The sequence below is a fragment of the Saccostrea cucullata genome, unplaced genomic scaffold, assembly GCF_032062105.1.
Source record: "Saccostrea cucullata isolate Sc308-1 unplaced genomic scaffold, CSIRO_AGI_Scuc_v1 ctg12268, whole genome shotgun sequence".
NCBI classification, from domain to species: domain Eukaryota; kingdom Metazoa; phylum Mollusca; class Bivalvia; order Ostreida; family Ostreidae; genus Saccostrea; species Saccostrea cuccullata.
The window spans coordinates 1-12,971 of NW_026922002.1; the positions used below are offsets into that span (position 1 = coordinate 1).

At 31.8% G+C, this 12,971-nt stretch overlaps 1 protein-coding gene across 2 annotated transcripts; it reads right to left on the minus strand.

The window, feature by feature from the left end:
* Nucleotides 1-1,272: 1,272 nt before the first annotated feature.
* Nucleotides 1,273-12,259, minus strand: LOC134261043 (solute carrier family 35 member F5-like). 2 transcript variants are annotated; one of them, XM_062743525.1, is made up of 14 exons: nucleotides 12,191-12,259; nucleotides 9,895-10,051; nucleotides 9,343-9,474; nucleotides 9,154-9,219; nucleotides 8,927-8,990; nucleotides 8,784-8,843; nucleotides 8,518-8,654; nucleotides 8,029-8,198; nucleotides 7,522-7,688; nucleotides 7,061-7,220; nucleotides 6,588-6,678; nucleotides 6,057-6,211; nucleotides 2,433-2,459; nucleotides 1,273-1,614 (listed from the first exon to the last, which is right to left on the minus strand). In XM_062743525.1, the coding sequence occupies exons 2-14, from the start codon at nucleotides 9,997-9,999 to the stop codon at nucleotides 1,560-1,562; spliced, it is 1,389 nt and encodes a 462-aa protein (XP_062599509.1). In that variant the 5' UTR covers nucleotides 10,000-10,051; nucleotides 12,191-12,259; the 3' UTR covers nucleotides 1,273-1,559. The 2 variants fall into 2 exon arrangements, with proteins under 2 accessions (XP_062599509.1, XP_062599510.1); XM_062743526.1 differs by lacking the exon at nucleotides 2,433-2,459 and having other exon boundaries at nucleotides 1,277-1,614.
* Nucleotides 12,260-12,971: the final 712 nt, after the last annotated feature.

The window sequence follows — 12,971 nt, forward strand, 5'->3', positions numbered from 1 at the left end:
CCAGAGATGTAATACAAAAACAATAATTTACAAACATAAAACTGAAGTTCCTTTATTTCATGATTTATGAGTACAGAGTATTATGGAACTTAAAACTCTCAGAGTAGCAAGCCTCAGGAAAAAGAAAAAAATATTGTCTAGAATTTACATACATTATCAGATTTAACTCCATTATTTAATGTAGGATATAAATATAACTTTCTCACTTTTGCATGTTTTTAACAACTGTGCCTGTATAAACAAACACATCATAGTCCTTTTCATAATAAAATATTGCACAACTGGTCTTAATTAAAACAATTATCACAATCTTAGTAGTACATTTGATATGATTAGTTATATTAAATTATACATATATCTGTCTACTCTCTAAGTTTATAAATTTTAGTCCTATAAGGAGCACTAAAGTATACCTGTATTGCATATTAAAAAAAAACATGCTATTATTTTTAAGTCTCAGTAAACTGAAAAACAGAACAATTCAGATAACATACATTCACAATAACGAATTAAAAAAGAATTTTATGGAATGACTTTTTCTGTCCTCCTGAATATAAAAAAAATCAAAACTTGAACAAAATATTGTACATTTTATCACACATTCTTACCTACAAACATTAAAGTGGCTTCTGCTTAAATGACTCAAAATACATGAAGTTGAACAGGAACTGTTTGAAATGAAATCTGTTTCTTGCTATAAAAAACAAAAAAAAAACAAAAACAAAAACAAAGAAGAAAGACTTCATGTCACTTCATCATGGCAAGGATTTTTGCTTAAATTCCTTTTATTCCTAATAGTGATGTTTGAAGGAAAAGGTGTCAAAAAAGAAGTTTCTGTTCTGAACTCGTAAAATAAGTACATAAATCACTGGTGCTCTATATCAGTAATTGTAAGGAGGACACTCTCTTCACTAAACGTTGTGTATATTCTGTAACCCCCTATTTCATCATATTATTTATAAGTATTTGGTTACTTTGTAAAGTCAGGGTAACATTTTATATATGCCTAGTACATGTATCTAGTTGTTGATAATTATTCTGTACACTGATTTTGAGGTAATCCCATATATATGAATTAAAAATACAAGCAATGTGGTGTAGAATTTTTTCAAACTTATCTTCATGTGTAAAATGATATACAGTCAAACTTCGTTATCTCAAACCTGATGGCACTGAGAAAAACTCAGATATCTCAGGATTCAAGATATCGCAGGTAAAATACTTTAAGAATATGTGGTTGGGACTTCCAAATCACTACGACATATCCATGGTATTCGAGACATCTGACTTCAAGATACCAAAGTTGAACTGTATATTTATAATTGATCTGATCAATTGCTACTTTTTTTTAATATTTTTTAAAACTTTCTAAAGAAAAGATTTGTAAAAAGATCCCTCCCCCTCAAAAAAAACAAGATAAAATTATTAAAATATTTGCATTGACTAACGAAAATATCTTTTTTTTTTTAGTATTAAATTAACAAGTATTAGTCATAAACAAGCATAACAAGACAGTAAAAAACAAAATGACCAGATCACAGGTTGTGGGGTAACACCAATCAGGAACTGCCTTCTATTAGACTCTCGCTCTGTTCCCTGTCCATTTCTCGTACCCTAAAGTAGAAAAAGTAACGTGATGTATATATATAGTATGCATTATAGTATACATAGTATAATACATGTGTATGTGGTATGCATATTCCTTAAATATGTGACAATTTGACAAAGCACACAGTTTTTACTCTTTAAAAAAAAAATTGATAATGTTTGTACATCATTTATTCAAAAAAAGTTGCGATTTCAAAATATGGGGATTTAGAGAAGAAAAAGTTATTATTCACTTGTGTGCCAATTTATACAGAAAGTATTAATTTAAAAGCAAAATACTTTTTAAAAATACCCACAAAGTTGTCTCCATACTATCACAAAAATTAAATGGTAATAATATGAATGATTACTGCAGTAATACACAGTAAAACTTTGATATCTTGAACATCAATATCTCAAATGCACATCTACTATGGATATGTTGAAACGAGTTTGAAAACCAATCAATCAGTCTATATGAATTTTAACATTGATACCTTGAATCCTTGGATATATCTCTTCTTTTTTTTTGGTCCAGTTGAGTTCAAGATAACAAAGTTTGACTGTGTATTTCATCACTTTAATTATCATGAATTCTTCAAAAATTTTGATAATTTTATAAAAGTGAAAGGTGGGAAACTCAACTTAGTGCTTTCACACTTGGCAAAATCAACAATGTTCTACAAAAGCATGAATATCAACACATAGAAGTTAAAGACAATTCTGTGCAAATATTTTATTTTAAAAGCTTTAGAAGTTCTGGAAGAGCAAAAGGATTAGCTGCAGGGACCAGCTATCAAGATTCAAGAACACCTTGAACTGTAAATTAGTTAAAAATTGAATACCTAATTTGAACGCAATTGCTCCCAGCTCTGTAAATTGAGGAAATATTGTAGTAAAATAGTTTCATAGAGACATAAATCATAAAATACAAGGTACTGTTAAACTTAGTTATAGCAAACTTCAATGGGCCTAGAAATTCACTTTATCATACATGTATTATCTCTAAATTGTTATACTCCTATTAAAGTAAAGTAGTGAATTTTCAATTTAAATTTTTCATTTAAGTTTGACAACAAAATGTATTTCAAATGTTTTCAGATGACTTGTGTTTCAAATATAAATACTGACAGCATTTATAATACCATATCTTTAAAGATTGCTGTAAAAGATGTAAACTGTCTTATTTATAACTTCTAGGGGACACAAAATCAGTTTAATATTATTTACCATAAATTCACAACATCTCAGTCCGAAAACCTTACAACCAATTGTTAGGAATTTACCAGGGATTGAAAAAAGAACTTTTCTTTATTCAAAAATTCACAATATCCATGTTCTAACTTAACAAGAAAACTATTTTATATGCTATAGTCTGAAATTTGTGAATGTTTTGTTCTAGTTCATTTTCACCTACAGGGTATATTTTGGATATACATTAAACAGTTTAAAATGATGTAAACATAAAAAGGTCACTACCATGGACTCCCGTTATTACAATGTTCATTTTGTCATAATAAATTATCGTATTACCAAGGGCAACGTCATTTAAGTTCCCAATAAAATCCAGTGGGTTTGGTTTACATTGACAACTTCAACTTAAAAATAATTTATTATAATATTTCATATAGAATTAAGAAACATATTACTAAATGTAGCCAAAGAGTAGCCCCTGCCCTCCTTCACCCTTCAACAATTATGTCATGGTAAAATCAACAATATTGATCCATATTTAAAAGTGAAAAGTATATGACAATTGCATGAGGAAATTCAGAAGTTGTACAAAATGTGATTATTTTATGTGATGCCTATTGCTATATCAAAAGGTAAACAATATTTCTGTTTATGGAGTACATTTAGAGTTTTGTCCTCTATACATGTAATTATGATTCATCCCTCAACAGAACCACAACACATATGGTACATGCATCATTAGAATGAATGAAATGCTACATCTATACAGTGTAATTTATTGGAAAGCTCTTGAATATAATTCCCAGACCATTTCATTTTGGAATACAAACATACCATAGTCTTTGTCAGAAGAATAAATACTGCATATTACAGGAAAACAATGTAAAATTTCTGTCTAAATCTCGGAGAACTTTTTAAAACCCATTTATCTGATTTCAATAGATACATAATACATATTCAATAAGGTTTTTTTTTGCATATACAATGGTCAATGCAATATGCCTGACATCACAATAGCTGTGTTTGCCAAAACAGATCCTGCAGGCCTAAATTCATGTTTATATCATAGAGTTACCGATAAAATTTTAAAAACAGTCAAGAGATTTATTTTAATGTTTTGTCTGAATACCTTTTCAAATATAGCTAATTGCAAAAAGGCTAACGGATTGCGCTGTTTGTGACGTGCTAACGCTTTGCTTGTCGAGAGGTTTAAATACTACGTCAATTGTCACCACATCAAAGGAAGTAGCCGAGATCGCTTCTCTCCCACGCTAAAGTCGGTCAGCTGCAATACATATCGCCGATGTTAAACGGTTTACAAAAGGGGACAGACAGCACAAATCTTAATAAACAGTTGGAAAATAGCATTATAAGGCATTTTTTAGACTCCATGATAAATTGAAGGTGATAATTTTATTTTTTATAGCATTTGCCATTTGTGTACATGTATATGTCACAATTTATATTGTATTAATGCAAGCGGAAGGGAAAAAATGGAGCTGTAGAGATGAGACGATTGTTCCTTGTTACAGTAGCTGCATTGGGAAAATGAATGTACATACACTGAGTTGGGAAAGGGACCCCCGGGAGAGGGGCTGGTTAATTTTCTGTTTCAGATTATTTCTTTCATATCATCATGTAAGTCAGGGACGGATAACTTCTTTTCTTTTTTTTATCCGAAAAAAGTTTGACAAGCCAAAGAAAAAAAGGTAAACTCTATTTCGGGTGGGGTTAGTTCAAAATATATTTTATTCATTGAATTGCATTGAACAGCAGACTTAGATGCCTATGATCGTTCTCTCAATAGGTCAAGGTACAATTACAAGTACATGTGATTGAAGTAAACATTGGAAAAAAAAATGTTTGAGGAGTAGATTATCAATTGTTACATATTTAGAATGAATTCATAGAGAGAGAGAGAGAGAGAGAGAGAGAGAGAGAGAGAGAGAGAGAGAGAAAAGAGATCATAGAGTAAAACAAATAAATATAAAAAGAATAATTTTACAATTGAATAGAAAATAATAATTATATGAATAAAAACAAAAAGAAAAAAAATCGGGTGGGGGAAAGGGTTAGAGTACCAGCCAAGGACATGTTATTTATTTTCTTGCTGGTCAAGGATAGATTTTTTTTTTCGAGAACAGCCAATTTATTTCCAATATTTGCATGAGTAGATAGATTTACGCTTTACACTCTGCCGTTCGGTATTAATTATACTGAACATACAAAATTAATTAAAACGTAACTAAAATGAACTTCAATTGATAAAATTTGAACGTCTTCTCCGGCCTTCCCTCTTCACCATTTCTCTCGAATATATGCCTGGAGAGGGGGCTCTATTTTTTCAGCAGTATTTTGTACAAAGTTGCAACAATATCAGAAATGGCTTGGATTGATACGCGTAACCAATAAATTCAATGATCAATGACTTATGCAATACTTGATTTTTATACATGTACGCAGATATGAAGAAGATAAAGTTTGCGATAGAATGTAATAATCGACCAATTTAAATATTCGTAATGGACTGAAAAAAAAATCATAAAATGCTTTCATTGATTAATTGATTAATTCAAGTTTTAAAGACATTTAACTATGCTGGTAATATTCAAGAAAACGACATCGGGACTGTCTAGTCCACTTTTTTTTACCCAACAAACAAGCTGTATGTTGCAGCTGACCGACTTTAGCCTGGGAGAGACGCGATCTCAGCTACTTCCTTTGATGTGGTGACAATGTGACGTAGTATTTAAACCTCTCGACAAGCAAGGCGTTAGCACGTCACAAACAGCGCAATCCGTTAGCCTTTTTACAATTAGCTATAAATGGGGGAAAATCTTTACATCAGTGTTGGACATGCAAATATATATTCCCCAGTAAAATGGGAGGCTATAAGGGCATGACCCCTGGAAATTCTGATAAATATTATTTTTGATTTTTTTTGCATTTTGAGAGCTAATCTGTGGAGAAATTCTAGAATTCTCATACTGATAAATTTTTTATGTTACATGATTTTTTTCATATCCCTGTAAAGATGTAAAGCTGATATTGGTCTATGGTTGATACAGCATGAGATATGGAAAAGGTATAAATTACTTTCTATTTAATACCACTACTTTCTATTTAATACCACATACCCAATAGAGTTTAAGGACTTTTTAAATTAGGCAATACATTAGAAATGCCTGTATCAATGACTGTAAAACAGTCTGATTCACTAAACATGTGTGAAAAGCTGTAAATGACAGAAATGGGATTTATGAAATATAACTAACCTGGGCAGCAATCTTCGTCGACAGAAGCAATGTAGGACCTTCTTGAAGCACAGTAAAACGGGGTCCCATGTTTCATAATGCGTCAGAAGACTGACGGCGAAAAATGCCAGGAATACGGGAACAGAACCCACATAAAACAACCAGTTGTATGTCACCTAAAATACATAAAATAAAAACCAAATATTAATGATATGTGTTTTTTTGGTTTATATCGATTTTTTTTTAACAGATTAAGTTATTCCCCTTTGATCTTCAAAGTTTAGCGAATTTTTTCTTATTCAGGCTATTCATCATATTTATGACATTTATCAGAAATTAGAATCTAAAAATACTAAAGATTATTGTTTTGATAAGCTAGTGATTGATCTACCTTTTTTTGTATTTTTCTCATATTCAATAGTTTTTCAAATCTTTACAAAGGCACTGTCAATAACATTGATCACATTCTATACAATAGATCCCATGGTATGGCAACTTTTAACAATCATTCTACACTGGGAACTTGTTTGACAAAAAAATTATTATTCTTACCCCTTTCCATAGTACATCAGCCAACATGGTTAAAGGAATGGTCAAGCTTAGAGCAAGAGTTGCAATCAGGGAGGAGGTCAAGAAACATCCCCTAAAACAGTTATCAACACATAAAATATCATATTCAAGAGGCTATCTTTGTGAAATAACATTCAAAATAACCCCCTCCCCCCTCCAAAAAATAGTTCTTAAGACAAATCGCAATATTCTTTCTCATTAATTGAAAAGTACATAATTACTTTAAAGAGAAGTACAGTTGAGCCTCGTTTATTTGGACGCTTTGGTTCCTAGTTAATTTGTTCGGATATATGAAGCCTCCGGATATCTGAATTACCAATTAAACAAGATAAAATAACTTTTAAAAAATCTGTTCCGATGAAAAATCATCCGGATACTGAAGCATCCGGATATCTGGCGTGCGGATGTCTGGAGGTCCACTGTAGTAATTTCTCTTAGATAAAGTTTATACTTACCAAAGCCATAAAACTTCTGACAATACTGTTCCAATCAAACCATTGATAGTTATGAACAACCACTGGCGAGAATTGGGCAGAGTAAAGACTTCAGTCCCGCTGAAGTGAAGAATGAAAAATCCCGGCCACAAAAGGAGAACGCAGAGCAGTCCAACAAAACCTAAAAGAAATAGTCATAATCAGTTTTTCACTTGAAATGCTACACCTTACAAACATAACATGGAGTCATACATGCCAAAAAATAACTTTTGACCCATCTCTGAATAAATTTCTTTCTTTGTGAAAGAAAATCAATCACCTACCTTATTAATCATAAAATTGTTTAAGTCCTAAGCAATCAATTGTCTGTCTCTGTTACCCATTTTATTTGATGAAATTCGACGCACACGATGTAAATATTAGATCACAGTGTGACATTTTCTTAAAATAATTTACAAACTGCCAAACATTTATAGTTTTACCAAAGAACATGGTGATGTCCAGTTTATCTTCATGGTCGACTCGCCGCCGAAGGGAAACAAGATAGAGAGCATACAACATGGAGCCACAAAGAGCCCACAATGCCCCCACAGGAATCTTGTCCTCAAATGAAAGATCAGCTACACTGACCATCACTATTCCTCCAATACTATAATAAAAATATGCTATCAGAAAGAAAATCCTCTGAACTTAAATTGGAAGCCTTGAATTTAATAATGAGATTTAATAATGTTTTATTACTACAAGATTGCAGTAAATAAAACCTTCGTAAAATAAATTTTCTACTTGGGGTATAAATCATTTAAAGCTTTTATCATACTTTTATCATATTGAACACTACAAAATAAAATAAACAAGTCTTAATTGAATAATTGACATGTTGGATGTAAAATGTAGCAGTAACAGAGATAATAATTTTTATTTCTCTCTAAAATATAGAAGAAAATTTTACACAAACAATATTTCTAGGTTTATTTTGCACTAAATACCTGAGAAAAACTGCAAATAGTTTGGAGAGGGTGAATCTGTCGGCACTGGAGCTGGGGTACAGAGCTGCACAGATGAGGGTAAAAAGTCCCGAGGTTGAGGACAGGACATTCACAATGCCCGCCTCAGTGTCCCTCAGGGCCTCCTGGTATGAAAAATTCCCCACAAACCACTGCAGAAAAAAAATTATTTATGTAAGTACTAATTAGACCTGTCCCACATATTCACTTGTATGCATGCAGACACTTATTTCAATGGTGTAGGTTATACTGTTTATTGTCACTTTAGTAACATGGACTTCATGTACATGTACCATACTCTTTTGCTAGTATATCTAACTTGCTTATGGCTAAAGGGTAAACATAATATCCATCCCAGAGTGAATATCCCTTTAAAGGCTTATTGTACTTTATTGTGTCCTTGAACCTTGTCCTCATTTCTTGCCAGTAAGCCTAAGTGACCTGTATATAGTATTTTCTCAGCAAACTTACCAACACACAAAACAACAGTGCCAGTTTAGCTACTTGTTTTACAGTGAGCTTGGACATGGCACGTAAACGAGATTCTTCTGCCCGCAATGACGCAGAATAAGACAGCCGGGCTATCACAGCGTCTTCAGCGTAAGTTTCTACATAGATAAAAACAAATAAAATGCATGAAATTCGTTGATTTGTTAAAAGTAAGGTAAAGAAGAAAGTAATATATAAAAAATTGTCAGTTTTTTAATTACAAAAAAAAAAAAACGGGGAAAATATACCTGAGAGTTGTCGGACTTCATTCACCTTGCTAAATCTCACAGAACGATTTAATGAGGTAGCTGAAAAGACAATAAAAACCTTATAGTTCAGTTCAGTAAATACAACTGAATGATAATTTAGATAAATCTTTAAAATAACATACAATCATCTGATTCTGTTCCACTGGCTTTGTCATCGAATTTTGCTGGAACATACTGGGGTTCACTCTGTATAAAAAACAAAGATTATGTTTATAACAATGTAAAATACTCAGTATTGCAGAGATCATTTTACGCAACCTTAAACGCTTTTCCCGGTAAGTGCATAATAAATTCAATGTACAGTCTTCAATATGTGAAACACAGAAAGTCGAATGTGTAGAAGTCTCACCAGGGGATCCTGTGTGTTGTGTTCCCTTTCATCTTCACCGTTATTGATTGTCAAAGTCGAATTCATCTGTAAAAGAAGAAAGTTTTTGGTTTCATTTTGAATCAAGGTTTGAAAAGCCTGGTTTATAAAATTACTTTACTATTTGAAACATTTATTACAGGTGTTAAATTAGAACACTCTATTACTTACTGTGCTGGATTTTCTGCACTGCATTCTCCATGGCTCAAAGAATATAAATCCAAGGAGATAAATGCTAAACATGCTGGTCTTGATATAAGTAGTGAAGAATGGTTTGTCATAGTGAGTGTCTTTGAATATATACTGCAAATACAAATAGAAGGTATTTTTAAACCATTGATATCTAATATGATTTAATAATACCATTAATATTTTGATAAATAATGAAAGTATATGTCTTTGACATAGTTCTGTAAACAAAGAAGCAATTTCTATAAAGACTATTTAAAATACTGTAACATAATTTTTTTGTAATGTATGTAATGTAATAAATTTGTAAGGTTTGCCATAATTTAACACATTTAACAAACTTAGATTTCCAAATCTGTCAATTCATTGAGCAAAATGTAAAAAAAAATTAAAATAGCAACACATGAAGTGTGATTGTTCATATTTTCACTCCAAACAATAACTATTATGAACATGATGAAATGGCTAAAACACTTTTACGAGGTGCATTGACTAACTGACTAAGAGAGAGATATTGAAATCAAATTAACTTACCTCAGTCACTTCTGAAGATGCAACCCAAATTAAATCTACAATAAGCAGGACAAAAATTCCCAGAATCAACCTCTTCACCTTACTCAGGCCATTTAGGCCAAACATCTTCCTAGTTCAGTGCTTCAACTTACTCCATTTTGCATTGGCCAATCATAACCTAAATAATTAAAAAATCATAAATTGCAGAAGCAGTTTAAGCTTTAAACAGTGTAAGACAGAATGACTGAGGTGTAGGCTGTCATCAATTCTACATTCTGTATATTTTCCAGAATCAAAACATAAAGGCCTGTGAAGAGAAGTAAATGTAGGGGAAAGCCTTTCCACTTCTCTAAGGACTGAAAAATTACACTTGACATCTTTAGTCCTCAAATATTTCCATTTCTAATTTTTCCTCTGTGATAACTCTTTAAAAGTTAGTGGAGATGATTTCTTGGTAATTCTACCAGAATGTAAATTAGGCAAATCAATTAGGTCAAGAGCTTAGGAGGCCTAATATGCATGTAAATCTCGTGCGCGTCTGTTTTTGTGACCGATGCTAAGGAGGCCAAATATGCATGTAAATTTCGTGCTGCTGTCTTTGTGTTTGACGTCGGTTGGCGAGGTCTATTGAAATTGGCATGGGAGTCCTCATATAATTTCAATCTATTTAGTCTACATTTTAAGAATCTAAATCTACAATTTCATTTCACAATGAAATGGAAATATAAGGAATCACTATCTAGTTAGTATAGTATGCCAGGGACATCAATGATAGTGGGAAACCTGGGATATTTAATTATGCATAACAGGCTTCACCCGTTATGCAAATTACCCCACACTTCCCACTATCATTGATGCCCTGGCATACTATACTAACTAGACAGGATTCCTTAAATATTTGCTTATATATTATTATGATGATATTCTTAACTATTACAAATACTAACTCAATTTTTTTAAATTGATTTATTACATTTGATTTTTTCATGTTTCTACTTTATACAGTGGATGTGATTGATCATAAGAATATGATATCCTTTTTATATCAACTGTTGTAATTCCACTAAAATTTTTAAAAGGGTTATGAATCAAATTAAAGTTAATACATGTAGTTTCACAAGACAGGGGCCCATGATAGCTTGAACTTAATAAAAAAAAAATCTTTTGTTATTACTGTATCCTGGCGTATTGTATTTTCGACCTATTTAGATGTTATTTATTAATTTTTTGCAAACTTTAGAGAATCTAAGAAAATATGGGCCTAAAATGTTAGTAAATGTTTCTATTAAGATATAACCCATATTGCAGTTTTGTGTTTATTTTATTTATATGCCATAATATAGAGAGGGTGCAGTTTTCCTTACAAAAATATTAGCGTCTTGTGTTTTCGACCTAAATATAGTATCAACGCCCAATCAGTATTGGCTATAAATATCCACTGGATATTCCAAACAATAAAAATACGATTGTCTGTCTTTCAAAAAAACACTGAACAAGTTGCATATTTTGGTTGCAAATACATTTATTTGTTGGTTGAACCCATCTGTCAGTAGTTGTGCATTTCCACAAAAAAATCAATGAAATTACATTGCATTTTTCAGTAAAAATCTGTAAGAAAGTGCCCATATTTAAGGAAGAAAAAAAATTCGTTTGATCCACCCATTCATTACAATATTCATGCGTCTCTTTGACAGAGATCTAAATTTTATTTCGGAAAAATGTCATCGAAATTTTTTTGTAATTAACCGATCACGGCTTTGATTAATCAACAGATAAAATGTGCATTAGTAAAAAGACTAGAATTTCTGACAACGGACTTAAACCATCGAGGGAATTCTGTTGAATTAATTATTTGGGATATTTTCACTACAGTTGTGCTTCAAAGGTATTTTTCCAAGTGTAGCAATCGAAAATAATGTTCTACCATGCGGTATCTGCACGGGAAGCGGGTTGGGAAAAATAGGTCGAAAATACAATACGGTCGAAAATAGGATACGATATTGTAGTTCTGGGAAGTAATTTGTATTTATTGCTTCTCATTGTATTGTAACGTATAACATATATCATCATATCCCCATAATTAATCATTAAGCCGTATTGCTTTCTTTAAGGCACCTGTTTGTAAGTTTTTGAGTCTCACTGATCACGCTGATTAAAACGTCAGGGATGTCAATGAAGGACAAGCTGACATCTTGCTTGTAATGCATCATTACAACTTTTCATAGGTATTTGAAATTGATTGGAATGCCTACTAATTATGTACAATGTTTATTAAAGAGATTCATTAAATTCAGCTCGTCTAAAGCATTTATCTTACCCTAAATCAGATGCAATAGAATATATTCCATTTTCTTTCTGCCAAATGACAACATAAAGGAAATGAAGGTGTCTACGTAATTACTCCTCAAAATCGGTCAGGTATTTTATTTCCGGAATAGGATCAGATATCGGATCAGAAAGCCTAGGCAGTAGCCCTAGCCAACAGGCACCTGACGTTACTTATTTTTCTTTTAATAGAAAAAAATATACCCATACCTAATAATATTAGGTATGGGTATATTTTTTTATTAAAAGAAAAATAAGTAACGTCAGGTGCCTGCATGTGTCCTAGCCCTAAATGATACTTACAAAGAACTATATACGCACGCTAACTCCCGATTCCCGCTTATATTTTACGACTATTTAATTCAATATTAAAGACAATTTGGCTATAGAATCTTTGTTTAATACAAAGAACAGTTCAATGGTAGTCGTTTAATAATTTTAATACCAGTACCAAATGGTAAAATATCCCCAATTCCAGCTCTTGAAATAAGGGGGGGGGGGGGGGGGGTTTAGAAGCTATTTTCCACAGAAGTCGGCCTATAAAGCATCACCGTTTTGTGAAATAGTCTTAGATATGATCAAATGTTTCTCAAATCTTTTCTTATGATTTATACTTATAAAATTAATCATATTATATTAGTAAAATATAATGTTTCAATGGCTAAAGCACTTGGAAATTGCTGAAAAAGGAAACATTTTTTGTCGTTTTTTGTATATAAACATATGAATTTGTGAAATGGCAGTCCATATTACCCGTAAAAAGAAATTTTTGT